Below are 19,856 nucleotides of genomic sequence, written 5' to 3'. Positions count from 1 at the left end.
TAAGATAGGGAGCACAAATATAGTAAAATGATTTTTGGTTAGCTACTGCTAGGTATTACAATCTCCAAAACACAATACTAAGAAGTGTATAAATGCTGTAGAACACAACAAGTAGTGAGAAGTCAGTTTTTGCTTACTCCTGTAGCAGGCTGCAAGTTTTTTGAAGACCCTTGGCTAGCTAGACTCAATAAAACCAATCTCAGAATGTGTAAAAACCAAAAGTATGTCAGTCCAGTAGTCCAGTCCAGTGTTCCAGTCCAGTAGTCCAGTCCAGTGATTAGTTACACCCCATAAACGTGTACAAGTACTGTACCTTGAATATCATGTGATAGAGATGGAAATATAACCCTATGATAGTAGTGTAGTCAATTCTTCATCTCCTGTAAAAGCTAAGTTCTTTCTTCCTTATGCCTCTTAAATTCATTAAATACATCTACTGCTTCTAACTTCTTTTGTGTTTCAACACTTCGACGCTGACCTAAGTGCAGTAAATGCATTCACCTTTATTATACAATAGAGTAGGTATATGTACACATTACATACAGCACCACACCATGTTGAGCCAATTATTTTACATGCTATACTTATGCACTTTATTTAAGTACACAATTTAAAAAAAAATTATCAGTCAAATATTATATAAAAACAAACATAATGTTATCAAAATAATCTACTAAAATGTTTTATAAAAGTCTACCAGCAGTAAAACTGTCACCCAGCACCTTCATGCATCTATAAAATAATTATCGTACAGCTGGTGTTTAAGTCATTAATAGCTTTTGTAACAGTTATAGGACTTCTCAACTTATTGCAAAGATGTAAGTGGTAAAAATCAACAGTGATACACTGCTTAGAGGTGATTATTTGCTGCTGCAAGAGTACAACAACTAACAAGAGAATCTGTGTTCCCCAACCACTTACAACTTAGCCTGTTTGTGCCCCTCCTCTGGATACATCCCTAGATGAGATATTCATTGCAGCAGTCAGTTATAATTACTATAAACCTAGAGAAAATTCCAGGACTATGACAGACAGGTGTGAGTATAATATGTCATACACAGACAGAATTTCAGACCATCGGTATCTGAAATCCTGTCTGCTGCTTTCTGTATTCATAACAATGAAAGTAACTAATGTTTTACGTTTACAGAAGAAATAGCTTTCATAGCATCTGGGAATTATTGGATAGGTTAGATTTTGTATGAGTACATATATAGCTGGGTGCTCATACATCAGGGCGGAGGAAAGATAATGGCAGGGTAGTTTCTGCAGAGCATTAAGATGCACGGCAAGCTCTACATAATAGTTATACGGGCACAATGTGGAGTCTGTGAAATTTATAAACCCGAAGGCCCGGGCTGTAGTGCACGAGCGAAGCGAGGGCACTACTAAGGGCCTGAGGGTTTATAAATTTCATAGACTCCACATTGTGCCCGTATAACTGTTTTAGACTCTATTTCACATTACACTCAGATTACTTACCTCACCCACGGCTGTTTCTGCTGTAGGCTTGGCAAAAGCGGCTGGTTTTCTTACGATAATACTAGCGCCATGGCAACTATACGTCCTCACGTGACAAAATAATTGCGCTCGTTAAATCACTACACATGAACAACGCATAGCGATTGGACAAACCGGATTTTGAGCATATGTTATATTGTGCGTGAAGGCGTGGAGTATATTAGAAAACAAGGTGGAGTATATGAGATTTATTACCCACCCAAAACAGCGTAAATAGAGTCTAAGTAATAGTTAGACTTCAGACCACAGAGGTCTTAGTAATTTAGATGGCCCTGTGTCGTGGCGCCTAGGGCCTGGGGGTTACTAAATTACTTAGACCCCTGTGGTCTGAAGTCTAAGTTATTTAGACCCTGTATGTAGTTGTTGTACCTTAACACTGTAGCGTTCATTAGTAGGAACAAGCCATCACTCCACCCGTAACAACGTTTAAAATTAATTTTCAGGTGGCGATGCGTTGCCAACGCTACCAGTCCGGGTGCGCTGTCCGGGTGCGCTGTCCGGGTGCGCTGCGCGTAGTAAACATGAAAAGGGTCTAAGTAAACATGAAAGGGTCTAAGTAAACATGAAAAGGGTCTAAGTAACTTAGACACCTCCAAAATCCACCAAATTCATCACCAAAAGGGTCTAAACTGTAGTACACTGCACATCATATCTGTGTGAAAATCAATTTGGCATTGTACTCAAAATGGTTCAGTGCATACAGACTCTCCTCAAAAGGCAGAAATTCTCAACAACTAATATTTCATCTGTTTTCAGTGACTAAAAATCAATACCAACAACCTAGGAAGAATCTCACATTTTAGGCATTGCAACGGTCACTATTGACATGCATGAAGTAAAGATAACCTAGATCCTCACAAGGTCACTGGCCCAGATGCTGAAACTACTTAGCCCAGAGCTTTCCCCAGTACTCACAATGATTTTTTTCAAGCTTTTCTGTACTAATGTCATGTACTACAGCAGATTGGAAAACAACAAACATCGTCTCTGATCATAAAAAAGGCAATCACAGCAATCCTAGCAATTGACGTCCCATACTACCAACCAGCTTACATTAGTTGTAAGCTCCTTGAACACATCATTGACATACAGACATTTCACTCCCACCCCATCCTACTGTACACATGGACACTTAGAAGAATTAATGCTTACGAAATTATTTTTGTCCAAGTAATATAAAGCTGTGGAACTCTTTAGCAGAAGATGTTGCAATCACTTCAGACTTTGATCAATTAAACACAGAATAAATGGACTGGTTTAATTATTTTTTGTACAATAATTCACTCTGTGCATACATGCTCGCCTAGCTGTGAGGCCTGCACAGTAATAATTATTTACACACAACACACATTTCAAACTCATACAAGTGCACACATGCACGCACGCACACACATACCAGCTTCCTGAAATATTGTTCCTCACATGCCATTTCCATTTCACTGAATTTTCCACCAGTGGATCTACAAAAAATGGTGTGCATTAAATAAAAACAATCTTGTATCTGACCCATACCTTATGCTTCCTCCACTACCAGTTCCCTGTAATATAAAATAACAGTGAACACTCTGCAGGCAAGTATGTGGTCATTCTATCGCTACAACAAATACAAACACGTATTCACAGCTACTACCAGTACACTCAATGGCGGATCCAGGATGGGGCAAATGCCCCCCCCCCCCCCCCCCCCCTCTCCACCTTGTGGAGGAGCCAGCCATACTTCTGATTAAAACAGCTAGTAAATTTTATGTCTCAGTTTAAAACTTATGAAAATATGCACATTTTACTAGCATTTATTACAAATTCACCTGAGACCAAAGTGAACTGAAGTCAAACTAACTGTAAAATAGTTACCCATCACCTTCGTGCGTACTAAGCGCCTCTAAAAATAATTACCGTGTTGCTGTATTCAGAGCCTTTTAAACAGTTTTAAGACTTCACAACCATCTGAAAAGGCCAAAATGGCAAATATCAACAGTGAGACACCACTAAGAGGTGATTATTTGCTGCTTTAAAAAAGCAGCACTGAACTATAGAGAATATGGTTCTCCCCATGCATGCAACCACCTACAACTTACCCTATTTGTGCCCCTCCCCTAGCCAGCTCCTGGATCCGCCCCTGACACTGTAGCGTATTCAACAGTACCTTCACTGAAGCATTGGAGAACATCATCACTGAAGCATTGGAGAACATCATCACTCCATAATAGCCCAACCTGGTGATCCTTGACAACCTCGACATGATGCTCGACATAGTGGCTGGAGTTACTATACAAAAATAACAAGGTACAAAGAGGTACACATATAAAGAGGTACACCAACTATCTGTTGTAAACGTTTTGTCCTTTGGATTGTTAAGTTCTTGTAAATTGTACTAGATGATGTAGAACATTCTGGTTTAAAATTTTGTGCACTCGTGATGTCACCAAGGTAAAGAGTAAACTGTGCTTTCTTGATTAATTAGATAGTTTTGGAGATGTTGAACATGTTTAACTGTTTACCCAGTAGGTAAGTGTCACTACAAATTGAACTACGTAGTCTGTTGTGATGATCAAATGATTAAGAGATGTGTCATTTCATCTACCTTAATAATTACTATCTTAATAGGAACCATCTGTCAGCCTATGAAACAGTTAACACTTGCCATTAACTCTAACACAAGAAATAGCCATGGTCTTGCAGCAAATGATACGAGTCAAAGGTACATGTAGCACAGAACATTTGCATCTCCTTAGAAACATATTCAATTGCCATGTTCCTGTACCAGGCAATCATGGTACCAGCTGAATTCAGCCAGAAGCTTGGCAAATATGTGATTAATTTAGATGTGACAATAAAACCATATTAGGTGTAACAGATCCGCACTGTAGAACAATTTCATAGGAAAAGGAAATGTGTAGAGATCAGTTTGGTCAAATTGTAGCTATTAGTTCAAAACTAGTTAACACAATTACAATATGAGTGTTTATCCAATACCACATAAACACACAGCCACATATCCAGCCATTCCAGGTTAACCAGACCTCTATGAAGCTCATGGCTTCTTCTATGCTGGACTTGCTTCTGAGCTTAGAAAACACAGCCATCAAAAGCAAACTACTTAAACTAACTGATTATTGTCTACTGAATATCACTTTCAAGTCTTGCTGGATGCTTTTCTCCAATTCCAGGGTATAATCCCATACAAGCAGCTTTGGCTAAACTTGTACAGTTTGATAAAATTCCTGTGTTATAAAGTCCTCTCATTTTAACCAGTTGTGAGCCCTGAATACGTAGCTCATAACCCAACCCAATTTGTATATATACTTAAGCACGTGCATGGGCAAACATCAGAGGAATAAGAGTGATACTATTTCCATACAACACTGAAAGGAAAATACAGCACTGTTGATCATGTGTGTAACATTTTAATAGCCAAAACGATGCTATTGTTTATTTTATGACCAAACTTGTACTATACAGACACTTACTGATTGTCTGATGGTTAAAAACTGATGCAATTTGACTCTACAAAATGAACGCTCCAAACAAAGATGACCAGAAAGCATTTTAAAACAGTTAAAGCACCACCACACTTGTGCAACATGAAAAAACAGCACTCTGGTGGTCTTGAGCCAAATACAGCACTCGGCTTCACCTCGTACTGCATTAGTATCTCGTCCACAGGCTTGTGCCATTTTTTCCATATTGCATGTGAGATGGTATTTTGATTGTATGTATATATCTCTCTTTCCTGCTCTGATGGGATACAACACAAATCTCCTATGCCTGATACTCTAAACATCTCATTCTGTCAATGACATCTTAATCACTCACTTACTTGCCAAGTCTCTGGCCGAATACCAGCTAATGCCTGGACTCGAACCTGGACGCCGTGTTCTCAGAGTGTGCAGCACCTCATCCAGCCCTAACTTTCGTGTTGAAGCTCGCAGACCTGTACTCATGATGATATTATATATGTGCTAATCATAGGTAATGTATACCATACCTCTTAATACTTCAACCAGTTGGAGGCATTTATCACTTCGCCAGTTCGTCACGATCGAACAACCTTGAGTCCGAGCTTGAGTCACAACTCCAGCCCACAATCACATATTCATGTATCTATATGACGCTACAGCTTATCTCAGGACTGCTGCAGGGGCTGCTGGATCTGCAAATGATAAAGTTGCCACCGATTTCTCCTCCTCCAGGACTATATTTCTCAGTCTGCGAGGCAAAGTACGTTTTAATATAGGAGTATAGTCCATCGCCTACCTCCTCAGTGTATATAGAGGATGTCAGTTTTCATCATGAAATTTAATGAGGGAGGGGTGTATTCAAGGTGGCTTTTACTGTTTGTACTTTATAAGAATACCCTTCCTTCTGCAATTGATGATGTATTGTTCTAATATGCACATGACACCAGAAATATTGTGTGCCGTTCACTGTACAGCCCTTTGGGTGATGCTGTGATAAGAGAATCTTGTGTATTAAGCGTAGTCTTTCTTATGGAGTAGTGATCATCTAGCTTGGGAAAAATAAATGGGATGGTTGAGATGTACGTAAATTAATTTTTTCTCATTTGACAGATCTACAGTTACATGTGTTTGTGGAGCAGGTCCAGTTTGTATTGTCCAGTTGCTGAGGCACTTCGTGAGGTGCCAATTGCTAGCTGTGCAGGTCATAGAGGCTCTTTTTTAAAAGTCCATTTGTTTTGTATTTATTTTTTTAAATGCACACCCTTTGCAGACCTAACATTTGAAAATATCACATTATCAAACAAACAGTGTTTGATGGTCAGCTAAAGTGGTGTGACCAAGTTGTGATCCATGTAAAGGCTGGCTTCCGTATAACTGCAAATCGTCTACGTTGTTGCCTGAGTCAGAGTGTCTGCTCTCCTAACTCTTGTGGTGGCTCTGAATGTGTAGATGGTTAATTGTACAGAAACCAGATATCATAGTACATCCACCTTGTGAATTGCAACAAGAAGAAACTACCTGTGGAATTATTAAGCTTTTAATGAATATCTTATCTGAACTATGTTTTGCTGGTGTGGATTCCCTCCTTCCTTCGGTACCATGTAACTTGTCTTCAGTGGGTATGAAATTAGGCTGTTCACATTTAATCTATCACTTGCAAAAATATGACCGTACCTGTATTATGGAATGTAATAATTTTGTATTACATGGTTAAAGTTTCCTCAACTTATTGACTTCATTTCTGTTTGTACTGGGTTCCTCTACAAGGGGAATCAGTGGCGGATCTAGGATATTTAAAGGGAGTTTCTTGAAAATTTATATAGTGCCTCCAGAAAATTTAGAAGATCTGAGGTCGGATTTTAGGCTATTTTGTAGGTCTCTAACTATTACATAGATACATCTCTCTATTTATACTGATTACAATACATGTGATCAGCTAGCTAACTTTTATAATTGATGATTTTCCACTTTGTCATGTGCTATATACAGCAGAAAGTTTTCTTGGTATTCCCAACATTATATCAACTACAATTGTATATATTTCTACCAATTGTACAGAGACCAGATATCATAGCACATCCACCTTGTGAATTGCAGGAATTACCTGCAGAAATTATCAAGCTTTTAATAAATTATCTTATCTGAACTATGTTTTGCTGGTATGGATTCCCTCCTTCCTTCAGTACCATGTAACTTGTCTTCAGTGTGTATGAAATTAGGCTGTTCACATTTAATCTATCACTTGCAAAAATGTGACCATATTATGACAGATCATGCAATTGGAGACATGAAGGGTGTGTGAAGATGAACTTTGAGGTTTACAGATCAGTAAACAATCCAGCATATTTTGGTTTACCAAAACATCTTGTTTTGACAAGCAGTTTCTACCATTTTAGGTATTACACTTCCTTATTAGGTTGTGATGTGCTCTGTATAATGTCATGTGATTATAACCTCAGTATGTGTACTACTACCTACATGTAAATATGGGTGTATGTTTGTGTGTAGTGTGTCTGTATCCCTATGTGATACATGTGATGTGTGTAGTGTTTGTGTACAACCTAAAATGGATTATTTTGCAAGGTGTAGAGTTTTATTGATTTTGTAAAGTCTGCTAACATACAAATTGTATGAACACAAAGAAAGGTTAACAATTATGAATTGTGTACCAGTGAAAATATCCACTTTGTGGTCATACACGATTGTTCACAAAACACTCTAATAGAACATACACAATTATTGTGGCCTAATGGTGGTTGAGCTGTTTCAGTGATCATTGAATGTAAACCACTATTTGTACCTCATGACCTCACTGATCAGATGACATCATTACACAGGCTCTTTTTGGTCCCATTTGTAAATGAGGTAGTGTCACTATACAGGAATACCTGTCTGTACCAGTCACTAATTCTTTCAACGAGTGACATTGTGGTTGCATTTGTGTAGTGTCAACATTGTGTTCTGTTAGTTGTTCTGTGTTATAACTAATTACTACCTGTTGTCCTCAGGGCATGTCCAACACTGTGTTCACCTTAAAGGTGTTAGAGGTACAGAACAATGAGGGAGACAGTTATGGACAGTCATCCTAATGGAACAGATGGTGATTAACAACATCAAGATGGATCGAGCACATCCTCTGGTAATCTCCTTGTACCTTACTCATTGAGAGTGTAGAGAAACTTCTGTAAGTTTATGTTGATGTGTGTGTGTTTGTGTGTAGTGTATTACAGCCCACCCAGCTGTAATATCAATGGGTACCTGGTGTGTACTGGAAAAGTAAATGCCCAACTGTCCTTGTCTCATTTAGCAGTGTTGAGATCATTGCGGAATTTTGGGTTTTGCAACCTCTCTCTGTGAGACTTGGACAGTCCTCCTGCAGGTTACTAGCCCTGCCCCAGGAGGATTTGTCTGCACAAGGCTCAAGTGCCTGAGTGGTACACAGGAATCTGAGTGCGGGCTGCAATACCTTTGTTTCAGACAGCTGCTGTATGCTTTGTGTGTGTGTGTGTGTGTGTGTTTTGTGACTTACGGTCCAGTTTTTTATATAAGGAACACTGTTACATGTCATGGCCACCTCTGATAGGTCCCAATATACATAACTAAGGTGTACTTCATGATTTCATCAATAAGACCACCTCATTATTGAGGCCACATTGTTTGGTCCCACAGGTAGTGCTATTAATGAGTTTCACTGTATGTGTGTGTGAAGTGGACTAGTCAACTACTAAACTGTAAAAGTGTATTGGCTTATGAGTGACCTGATGAAAAGTGGTGTACTTGTGATCATGTAAACCATATAATTGGTAACACCTTGTGTGGTGAGAATTTTTATTTATTAATTTTTATAGCTTTACAGCATGCATGTACAAAATTACAATTAAAATCATTGGTGTGCATGCTGAAGTCATGCCAGCAACTAGTTCTAACATCAGTGAGTGAAAATATAAGAAAATTAAATAGTCATTTAGTTGTAGGAATGGGTTATTTGGAACATCAATAGCATGGGCATAGAATGTAAAATGTGCAGGTTCTTGCGGAGTTGAAATTGTTAGAAAAGTGGTTCCATAAATAATCAGTTATTCAGTGCTTGATTGTGTTCACATTTTCAAAATATTCACATGTTGCAGACTTCAACCTGTTAAAACACTCTGATAGAACATACACAAGTACAATAGACCCTTGTTTATCCAACCATGATTTATCTGTTTATCTATGATTTATTTGAAATGACTGTGTTTCAAATGTGAGTGTATGTTCTGTTAGAGTATTTGAATAGAGCTTTGCATATAAACAGATAAACTTCATCTAGTCACTTATGTGAGCACCTTTAGTATTTTTTGAAACAATTGGGGTTTGAATAACTGAATGTTGTGGTACAAGTGGAGTTCAACTTGTTTCAGTATTCACATGTCAACCTGAATGTACAACACTATTTGTTTACACGATACTCTTGTAGAGTAATGTGTATGTAGACTCTGGTGTGGGTAGGGGTGTGACTTTAAAATGACTACCGTTAGAAATGTGTAATATCAAAGTGACGACTGAAAGAATTGCTGTTAATAATGATATGTTATAATGACATTAATATCATTGCAGTCATTTCATTGTCACCACCATTAATATTGACGTTACCTTAAGCCATGTCATTTGTAGGACCACACTCACAGCTGGACTATTAATATGCCAACATTACTGTAGATCATATTACTGTACAGTTGAAATATCATAATATGTATTACACTTCACTAAACATATAGTCACAATTTGTACAGGTGGTTGAGATGGGATATGTATTATGGCTACATACACATTTGGTAATCTGTTAACCAGTCATTGAGTGTCTGCTCATGTGTACATTTTTATTAGAGTAACTACACACAGTGTTACTGGAGGACTACTCCATGATGTGTCTGAGGTCCTGGGGTTACTGCTACTGTCATGTAATTATTGAGGACACATCTTCTGGTGGTATGTGTGCCATACTCTCCAGGACTGGTCTAGGTAATGAGCTATCTACCATAACAGTTACTTGGTTAACCACCACACCATACATCAGTTTACAATCATCCCACCACTAAAATGATGTGGCTTCTATTTGAACAAGTACAAGTTTGATTTAATAGGGATCACAGAGAGTGATCAAGGTCGTTTACACTTGTGGATTAAATGTTCACTAGTATACCTGTAGGTGTATCCTACTTGTTTCATTACATATGACCCCTAATTGAACTAGTACTTGTTTGTTACCATAAATATATTATGACTAGCTATGGTGAACTCATGTATATACTGCTACACATGCCATAAAATTTTTAAACACATGCTCCATACATCTACTACTGAGAAGTTTGAAACATTTCAAATGAAAAACAGTATGAGAAGTGTCTCAACAATCACTACAGAAAATATGGACAATAACTGTGAATAGCATGTAAGAATATAGTCCGGTAGATTTAAGGTTGGACCCGGAAAAAATTCGAAGAAAGCTGATTTTGGTATCATTAGTAAGCAAATTTTTCATAGAATAACATATCCAAAATCCTCTAAAATCCATCTTGGGGAAAAATGTTTATGGCCAATTTAGTATTGAGGCATATGTGACTGGATTCAGGAAAGTGGATCTTCCACACATATCCAATTTACCAACTTTGACAACTCATAACTTCAGATTGGAAAATGGTATTGACTTGAACTTTGATCAGTAGTGAGCACCAGCATCACTTATTAGTTGCAGAAAATTTCAGGTTGATATTCACCTTGTACACTAAGGTGTGGTTTCTTTATTAAATGCATTTAGTATAGACCTATTTTTGCAAATTTGGTCATTTGTGGCTAATAACAAAAATGCATATTATTCTTAAAATATTTTCTCATAAGAAATTCATTGCAATCAATATTAGCTGTATGAAATAAGGATAAGACTAGTTATAGAAATAAAAGGTGCCTATCATGTAAGTTATTTGTCACGATTATTGTAAACAGTTTCTTCAGCACTTCTGCAACTCTCTCCCCTGCAACTGCCACATGCTGCTTAATCCATGATTACACCGAGAGCATAATATTGCTACCACATGGATTTGCAGTAGAAAGCTTGCATTTAGATTGTACAAATTTAAGTTAAGACTTCTGGTACTAGTCCCATGTCTGTTATCATCAGTTGCATATAATCTCGATCCTTCTAGTTTCCAGCTCCATTATGGTAATGGATCAAGTTAGCCATTAAGTTCCTTCTAATGAATAACTTGTAGATGCACATACAAGTTGTGAAAGTGTGTTGTTCTTGCAATCATTTGCACATCATTTTCTTCTTGATTAGGCCAACTTTATCCCGTTCAAATGTTGCAGATGTTGTATCACAGCAACTCCATGCAGGCATGTGAAAAGAGAAGATGTAATTATGACATTACAATAAGACCCATGTGCCCAATAATGTCATCAATTTTCCAATGTTCAAATGTTTCCCAACCTTTGAAAGAAAATATATACTTGCTATGCTCTGGTGCACCGTGCAGGAGGACAAGAACATCAGTGTCAACAACACACTTTATTTCCTTCAATTGCAAATTGAAGTGCACATTGAACAATCAGTGTGTCAGTATCCAAATTACTCTGATGCACAACCTGGCCATCATCTCTCAGATATTGGACAATCAATTGATATTTGCTCAAACTTCCTGGTTTTTGTATGCTTCCATAGATTCACTTGACTGAATATCTGCACCTGCACATACGTACCATAACATACCTGGGGATGCTGCCAGCCCTACACACTGATTGCACACATGGAGATTCTGACATACTGATAGTCCAATGCGCATTTCAATTTTGCAATTGAAGGAAGTAGATTGAATGTTGTAGCTGATGACAACAATGAAGTTCTTGTGTTACTGGTGCACGCTGGAAGCAGAACATGACAAGTACATATCTCTTTTCATTCAGAGGTTGTAAAACATTTGAAGATCTGGAAAAATGATGACGTTATTGAGCACATATGTAGGTCCTCTTTTCACATTCCCGGGTGGCTGTGATACAATGTCCGTAACATTTGAAGAGGTAAAGTTGGCCTAATCAGCAATCAAATGATGTGCAAACAATTGAAAAGTTAATGATAGATTATATAATGCAACAATTGCACGTGTTGTATAAGTTGGAGTTTGATGGGAATCAGTCTGATTTAATCTCAGGTATACAAAACAAAGTACATGGAAATGGTGGCATCAGAAAGTTATTACACATGTGAGCTGTGAAAGTGTGCTAACCCTTGCAGTTGGATGGAGCTTTCAGGATCAATGGTTTTAGCTGATGCAAGAAGTTATTCATTGGAGGGAACTTAATATGGGGCTGGAAACTAGAAGGATTAAGGCTGCAACCGATGATGATAGACATGGGACCAGTCCCATAGATCATATAATTAAGTTTGTACAATATATATTCCAGCTTTCCACTGTAAATCCATGTGGTAGTAATATTATGCTCTTGTTGCAAACATGGATTATTAATGTGTTGCAAAATGTGGAGGAGAGAGTTGCTGAAGTGCTAAGGAAACTATTTCTTGTGAAAAAATAATTTAAGGATAGCACATTTTTGTTGGTCACAAATGACCAGATTTGCAAAAATGGGTCTGCAAATACATCCGATTGAGAAACCACAACTTAGTGTTCAAGTTGAATATCAATCTGAAATTTTCTCCACCTAATAAGTGATGCTGGTGCTCACTACTGATCAAATTGCAAGTCAATACCATTTTCCGATCTGAAGTTACGAGTTGTCAAAGTTGGTAAATTGGATATGCGTGGAAGATCCACTTTCCTGAATCTAGTCATATATGCTAAATACTAAATCGGCCATAAAAAATTTTCCCTGAGGTGGATTTTATGGGATTTTGAATATGTTATTCTATGAAAAATTCGCTTTCTAATGATACCAAATTCAGCTTTCTTTGAATTTTTTCCAGGTTCACCCCTTTTTTCAGTTATATCTACCGGACTAATACACAATATAAAGTTTCATCAAAATAATTATGAGGGTATACATTTCTGGTAAACTAAACTATGAAGCAGCAAAATTTCTATCTGCAAAAATTTCCATCTCTACTGTAGTTGCTTCAAACTTACTAAGTATTGTATGGGTGCAGTAGTACTGTGTATTAAGGGTCATGAAGGTTTACATATTCTCACATAAAATAATGACCAAAAACTATTCTCACAGTACCTTCACTGTGCCTTGACAATATTATATAGCTAAGTACAAAAGTGTCTTCAAAATGCTTCTGACAAGTTGGAAATTTTTATATTTTATTATAGAACTTTGCGTGGGCGAGATCAAAGGAAAAGGTGTACTTTAAATTTCATAAAGTACACTCTCAGCCGGCCAACTGCTTCATCGACCACAAAGAGTGCTTTATTGCACCGCAAAGAGTGCTTTATTCGTTCAATAAAGCACTCTTTGCGGTGCAATAAAGCACTCTTTGTGGGCAATAAAGCACAGTTGCCCACGTGCCTTAGTGTAGGCTAATAGCCTACGGGGCTCGCGCCAGTATGACTAATCACCCAAGCCGGTGAAGGCTGATAGCCTCGCTGCGCTGAGTGATCAATCACCCCAGCCAATACGAGTTCCACCACTGGATTGCTTTTATAGACATACCTAAATGCTTCGATGATGGGTGGGAGAAGATAACGTTGCTGTTACGTTAAACGGACAAGTCCTGGAGATATCACGGAAATACTTCACCATGTGACTCGCAATAGAATCGATTGTGGGTTGCGAGCAAAACCTGCCAAAAGACGCGATGAACGTCTACTATGCCAAACTATGGTGAAATACGCGTGAGTTACTTTGTTAAACTAGTTTGTGTGCGTTCAGGCTGCTAATAGTTCGTGCAACGCTTGTTAATTACGAGTCCTAGTGTATGGTGAAGCTACACGACTAGAAAGTTCCATAAATCATTTAAAGCATAGCCTTGCTCATGCTATATGAAAAATAAAGTACTCGGCCGCGCGCCTCGTACTTTATTTTTCATATAGCACTCGCGGCTATGCTTTAACATATACATATAGTGGAATTTTCTACTAACTGTGTATACTATATGCCTTCAGACAATTGTAACTTGATAATGGCTAAGCTTGATTATTTTACTATTAGACATCACTTCAGTTTGACCAGTGAATTTTGGCATAACCCAGTTTGTACAATGTATGCATCATGGGCTCACTTTTGTCCTTCATTGTGTATAGTGAAGAAACTGCACAGTACATACATATGTGAAACCTTGTGTATTATGTGGTATAATGTGTGTACATCAGATGTGTTTGGTTGTGTCTCTGTACAATTAACTGAGAGGTGTGTATGTGGTGGTGTGTGGGTGTATTATATGTAGTGTATGTACGTATAAATATATGTGTATAATTATGAGATGTGGTAGGTCACAAACAATTCTTTGTATTGGTAGATTATCAGCCTAACATCTGGTGTATATTTATGACAACCGACATTTTATGCATTTTAACAGACATTTTATGCATTTTAACAGACCTTTACTTGAAGGGCCTACCATTATTATCATACAGTACAGTACAGAATTGTGTATTGTATAAGAGTAAGTACAGTGGACTCCCGGTTATCTGAACCCCTTTGTGGACATGAAGTTCTCTCCTTGCGTTGATGGCACATATTGAACAGTGCTTGTTCCTGACTCCAATGAACAGAAGTCCTTTGGTTGCTGTCCCAAATATAACACCAACACCAGAATTGTCAATATAGGAATGTCCATGGCTTCTCTTACTCCAGCCACCATCAACTACCACAGTTATCGCTGGCACTGTGTTGTGGTAGCTGCCTCGTTGGATGGCCAATTCCTCCTCTTTCTGACCAGCAATAAGTATTTGTTCAGTTACTGTTTCTTTAAATATTGTTCCCATGTCACATTCCAGGTCAATGAAGGATGGGGTACTCAGAGAAGGGACTTGGAAACAGGCCAATTGTTCCTTCATGTATTCAGCACCACCTCCAGTAGCTATCTGCCCTAAAGCAGCACTGATGTTCACATCATAGTGATTAGTGCCATTGATGGTAGTAATTTCAGAGGTGGTAAACCGAAACAACGAGGAACACTTCAAGCACTGGCATACCATTATCGATGCTAGCCCATAATGACGGTTTGTACCCAAGGAAGAAGAACACAAGGCTGAATGTTGGGTGATGGTTTCAATAAATTTGCCCTGCAGCACTAGAGAAATTACTCTGTTGCCTGCTAATAAACAGTTGGGTGGTGATGAGTTAGCTGCACAGAAGAATGAGAAGATGCTGTAATAACTTTTTTATTAGTAATAGTGTATAGTTGTTTACCTGTTGTCTTGACTTGTGTATTCACTGTATTGTTAGTTTCATGGTCTAGTTGTAATTATAACAATAATAAAGCTGTACAATTATGTCTTAATTTACCATTTGTTTTGCTCCACCTGGCTTGTATAGCAGCAGCTGCTTGTTGTTTACGCTTGTGCTGCATTGCTTGCCCATGTACCAGTAGTTCTTGGTTACTATGCATGGTCTTGCGCCCTAATTAGCTACGTGCCTACTTTGCTTTATCCCGTTACATAATGGCCGCATGTGACGTAAAGTATTTGATATGGCTTCTTTGTGCGCGTTATTGCTTTATCACCACCTTAATGTCAGCCCTTCATGCATACATTGAACTGGTATATAGTTCATTTCTGCCCATATACCACTTTTTCATGTTTTGTTTAACTCATCTTCTCAGAAAACACTGCTAACATGTAGCAGTACACGTGTAGTTAACAAGCTTTATGCTTCAGGAGGTGCATTTAAGAGTTGTGTACCTTTGTTTATTACTGTAGTTTTTGATCTGTGTGTGGTTCTGTTTCTCTGTGTAGTCATTCTATTGGTTGTGTTTATTCTCCTCCAGATGAACAAGCGAAGAACTGATTTATGATGTAATCCTACACGTCTACACTTCATGTTGGGGAAACCAACTTGAATATGGCTGCAGAAATATGACCAACTAGTAAATATTCAGCTACCGATGTTGACATATCAAGAGGTAGGTATATTAGTGTACAAATAGGTCCTGGACCAGTTAGTTATCTAAACTGTTGACTAAATTTCAAATGAATGCTTTATTAATTGAAGTGTTCAAATAGTCTATAATTTTTGAAGAACAAGTTTTGTGTACATTCCAGATACATCTGAAGTCCATATCATCCCCAAGGGTTTTGTATGTAATGTAAAGTCCAGAATTTAGTATCGTACCAATTATGACTTTTTATTTTGGAGTTTTAAAAATTCTACTTGTGTATAGTATTATCCACTAAGAGTAATGCTTGTAAGGTCAAGTATACAGATAAACTAATGTGAGGACATCTGTATTGCTAATGACCATCAGATATTTTACTCTTCAATACAAGTGTACAGGGTAGCATTGTATCTGTTTAGGTATGGATTGTGGTCACCATATGTGGTCTCCACAAAGCACCAACAAAATACCTTAATGTGTACAATGGCATAGAGTTCTTGATGTCAGCAGTAAGGTGTATTTGGACATGGACTTGACTCAAACTAACAGTAAACTGTCTTGACCATGTTGCTATGTGTATTCTAAAATTCTAATTTTAGCAGCTACAATTAATTCACACACAACTATCAGTTGCCCTGACTGTTAGACATGAGGATACATGTAGTTTATAGACATAGCTGATATACTGGTAAAGCTAGCAGAATAAGTAACATAATACCATCTATGCTACATAACAGGTGTTAGATCCATTTTAAGACTGTGATTATGCTTGTAATCATAAGAAACAATTCACTGTAACCTGAATTGCCTGTGTTGTGTTGTGGCACCCAAATGAAGAGAATGTGATACTACAGAGCCTGAGGGTTTCTAAATTCCATAGAACCCTGTGTTTTGAAGTCTAACTTATTTAGACCACAACCATCCTACATATATGGTGATAAATCTCAAGTAGCAGCTTTTGTTATTCCATTGATACCCCACTTGCTGTGGTCTTACTAGGTTGAAAATTTAGTATCTTTAGTTGATAGTTAACTGTTCAAATTGGCATATCTGTGCATATTTGTAGTTATTTTTCACATATTTTAATGTACTCTCATAGTTCTTTCATCATCTGTTCACTATGTCTGACCTAGGAATGAAAGAGAGTCCACATGCCAGAAGGAGCTTTTGGTCATCATCCGATTCTAGATTTCAGAAATTGATGTTGTCATCACTACAGGTGAGGCTATCTGTTATAGTGCACTTGTGAGGGTCATGTGGCTTACATTTCTTCCTATCTTTTAATGGTTTTCTATTACATCTAGGGCCACTGTTTGGTGATGTCGTTACTTCTGGACTGGTGGACAGACAAATTGGAGAATTGTGATACGTAGTTAGGTGTAGCCCAGTGGCCTCATATGGATTCTTCAGTGGTGTGTATTGTACTATCATGATGTGCCATATCATTTAGGGTGCAATCGTCAAGTGTTTCTGGCATTCCCAGAGTGCTCTGGAGGTGTGTGGTCTCACTTGGTGGGTTAGGTATACACGACATCTATAGCCCCCTTCATGAACTGGTAAACACCAACTATGAAAAGAAAATTGAGATTTATATACATTAAACTGATTTGCATATATGCCCTGGATGTACATAAAATAATAAATTATTCTATAGAAAGAATTATAGATATTTTTCGCATCTTTGACCGAGCTATATGACACACAAATTCTCACTATAGGTCTATGCAAATGGAGCCATCAAGTTGATTAATAATTTGTAGACATTGATTTTTTTTTTGTGTAGTGATCTTCTGGTGTATTAATAAGCACCAGTTGTAATGTTGTGAATGTTTTAGTGTTTGAAGTATGTTTGTATGAAAATTGTTATAAGATTTTCAGTGGCATTCACAAATGCGGGGGGTGGTAGGTTATTGGTCCAGCTTTGGTCATGAAAAGAAAAGGTGCTCCAGTGTGGGACGTACCCTCAATAGCCTTGCTCACCTGATGTGTTGTGTGGTAAAGTATGTGGAGAGCAGATCAGCTGATGGCATGTGGTTAACAGTGTTCTCTACCACATTGGCTATCTGAGGTAAGTGGAAGGTGAAGATGTCATGGTTGTGAGAAGGAGTCATTGTGGCTTGGTTGTCAATGATCACCATCTTGCCCACTACGCATTTTGGAATCACATCCTGATCAGGTGGTCTCCTCCATGTTAGGGAGGTAATGGTGGAGTAACATTTGGAAATAATTGGCTGAGATTCCGCTAACCTTTGCCATCACTTTATTGCAGGTAGTTTCAATAATGTTACCTAATTCATACAACCACATTACCATTTTGTATTATACTTTGTTCAGCTTGTGTGTGCCACCATCAAATACTTTGTACATGTCATCATGTACGGCTGCTTCTCCTTATCAGAACTGAGCCACAATGTGCAGAAGTATTGTGTTGGAAGAAATATCCATGCAAAATCAGGCCTAGGTCAAAATTATAGCAGTCATAAACTGACACTGGGACTTGTTTATTACCCAATTTCATACCATGATGATTATGAACAATAGTATAGTATTGTAATAATATGTGCCTGATTTGACAAAACCAGGCTTCCACATGCACACATCCAAATTTGTGACTTTGAAGGACCATAGCTCGATGTAGAAGGAAACTATAGCTATCACTTTCAAATTTTCACCTGTTATTGCATTAATGCAATGAAAACGTATTGTGAAAATTGTAGGTCAATAGCATACCGAGTGGTCAAGTTACAAGCGGTTAAAGTGAAAGGATAGGATGTGTGTGGAAAACTGGTTTTGTCAAATCCAGTCATGTACTATAGACTTTAATTATTTTTGTAATACTGTAATAGAGTGCACGTTTTATTCAAGAATTTCTAATAGAACTTTAGTGCAATCTAGATTTTCCACTGGTAGATTCACTACTTTATATCATTGAATCTGTACTTCATTTTTAAACAAATTATAATAATTATATTATTGTACATATTTTGTTAACTTTTTTATAGCATAGCTATGTTATACAAGTGTTGTTGTGACAGCTTTATTAAAGTATATCAATCTCGTTGATTGTCTCAAGCTCCGTAATATTTAAGAGACGTGGTTTGCCACTACAGCAAAACTGCAGCTGAATCGTTAAGGAATGTGGGTCACTGAATGCTCTGATCATTAAGGGTCAGACTATGCAATTGTTTATAAGTAGGTATCTACTCCCTCTTACAATAATACACTTCAAATAGTTTTGTGGCATCTAATTACGCTCCTCTCTGGTAAGGGTCAATTTAATGCCTTGGTATGTTTTCTTTGCATGACAAAGAGACAATTACCATGTAATTGAAAGGCAAAGCACAGAAGCCAAATCAACACCTTTCATTGTCAGCAAAGATGAATGGGACACAAAGGAGGACACTGGTAAATCCATGAAGAATGCATTGTACGTACTGCAGTATGCCGAAAGGCACGTGTCTGGCTGAAGCGATTTTGAACAGTGAAAAAATCAAGCCCATAGCCTTAGCTGCTATCAAGTTACGCTTGTCTGAAGGCATCAGTCTGTTACTAAGTCAGTCAGTCACACTAGAAAATTCCGTTGAATAATTTTAGTTAAAAAATTCATAGCAACTAGTTGAAAATGAATCTGAAGGCTTGTTTGGGCTTAATTTCACCTAACCAATACTGCTTCAGGGAAAAGTAAGGCTTGATGTTTTTTCACGGGCTATGCCCAAACCTTTATGGTCCCTACTATACAGTACTGTATGATAAAAGTTAGTTGTAATGTACAGTACAGTAAATTGGCCATATCTCAGGAGTGCTTAATGATAAAAAAACCAAAAAAACACCCAGTACCTGATTTAAGC

At 37.7% G+C, this 19,856-nt stretch overlaps 1 protein-coding gene and 1 long non-coding RNA gene across 18 annotated transcripts in view; one reads left to right on the top strand and one right to left on the bottom strand.

Annotated features, from left to right (window-relative positions):
* Nucleotides 1-5,642, bottom strand: part of LOC136252573 (ATPase inhibitor mai-1, mitochondrial-like) — a 158,738-nt gene extending 153,096 nt beyond the window's left edge. For 2 of the 12 annotated variants that reach the window (XR_010699668.1, XR_010699667.1), the window contains exons 1-6: nt 5,507-5,642; nt 4,989-5,452; nt 3,665-3,786; nt 3,034-3,115; nt 2,918-2,981; nt 314-478 (exon numbers count right to left, since the gene is read on the bottom strand). Coding sequence is in view for 3 of the 12 variants with exons in the window: in XM_066045066.1 (XP_065901138.1) it covers nt 2,918-2,981; nt 3,034-3,059; nt 3,665-3,772 (198 nt within the window). In the remaining 9 variants the exon portion in view is untranslated. The other 10 variants (XR_010699671.1, XR_010699669.1, XR_010699670.1 and 7 more) reach the window with 10 other exon arrangements.
* On the top strand, nt 5,368-18,978 carry LOC136252584 (uncharacterized). Of its 6 annotated transcripts, none has more exons than XR_010699710.1 (8): nt 5,368-5,739; nt 7,988-8,163; nt 9,846-9,980; nt 15,901-16,035; nt 17,142-17,227; nt 17,313-17,564; nt 17,727-18,277; nt 18,343-18,977. It is a non-coding gene; the product is annotated as an uncharacterized lncRNA (long non-coding RNA). The 6 variants fall into 6 exon arrangements; XR_010699711.1 differs by having other exon boundaries at nt 5,370-5,739; nt 17,313-17,420; nt 18,343-18,976; XR_010699708.1 differs by having other exon boundaries at nt 5,370-5,739; nt 17,313-17,503; nt 18,343-18,975.
* Nucleotides 18,979-19,856: the final 878 nt, after the last annotated feature.

Source organism: Dysidea avara, chromosome 4 (genome assembly GCF_963678975.1).
Source record: "Dysidea avara chromosome 4, odDysAvar1.4, whole genome shotgun sequence".
Classification (NCBI taxonomy): Eukaryota; Metazoa; Porifera; class Demospongiae; order Dictyoceratida; family Dysideidae; genus Dysidea; species Dysidea avara.
Note: the sequence above shows the minus strand (reverse complement) of the source record. Positions and strands in the feature narration are given on the sequence as shown.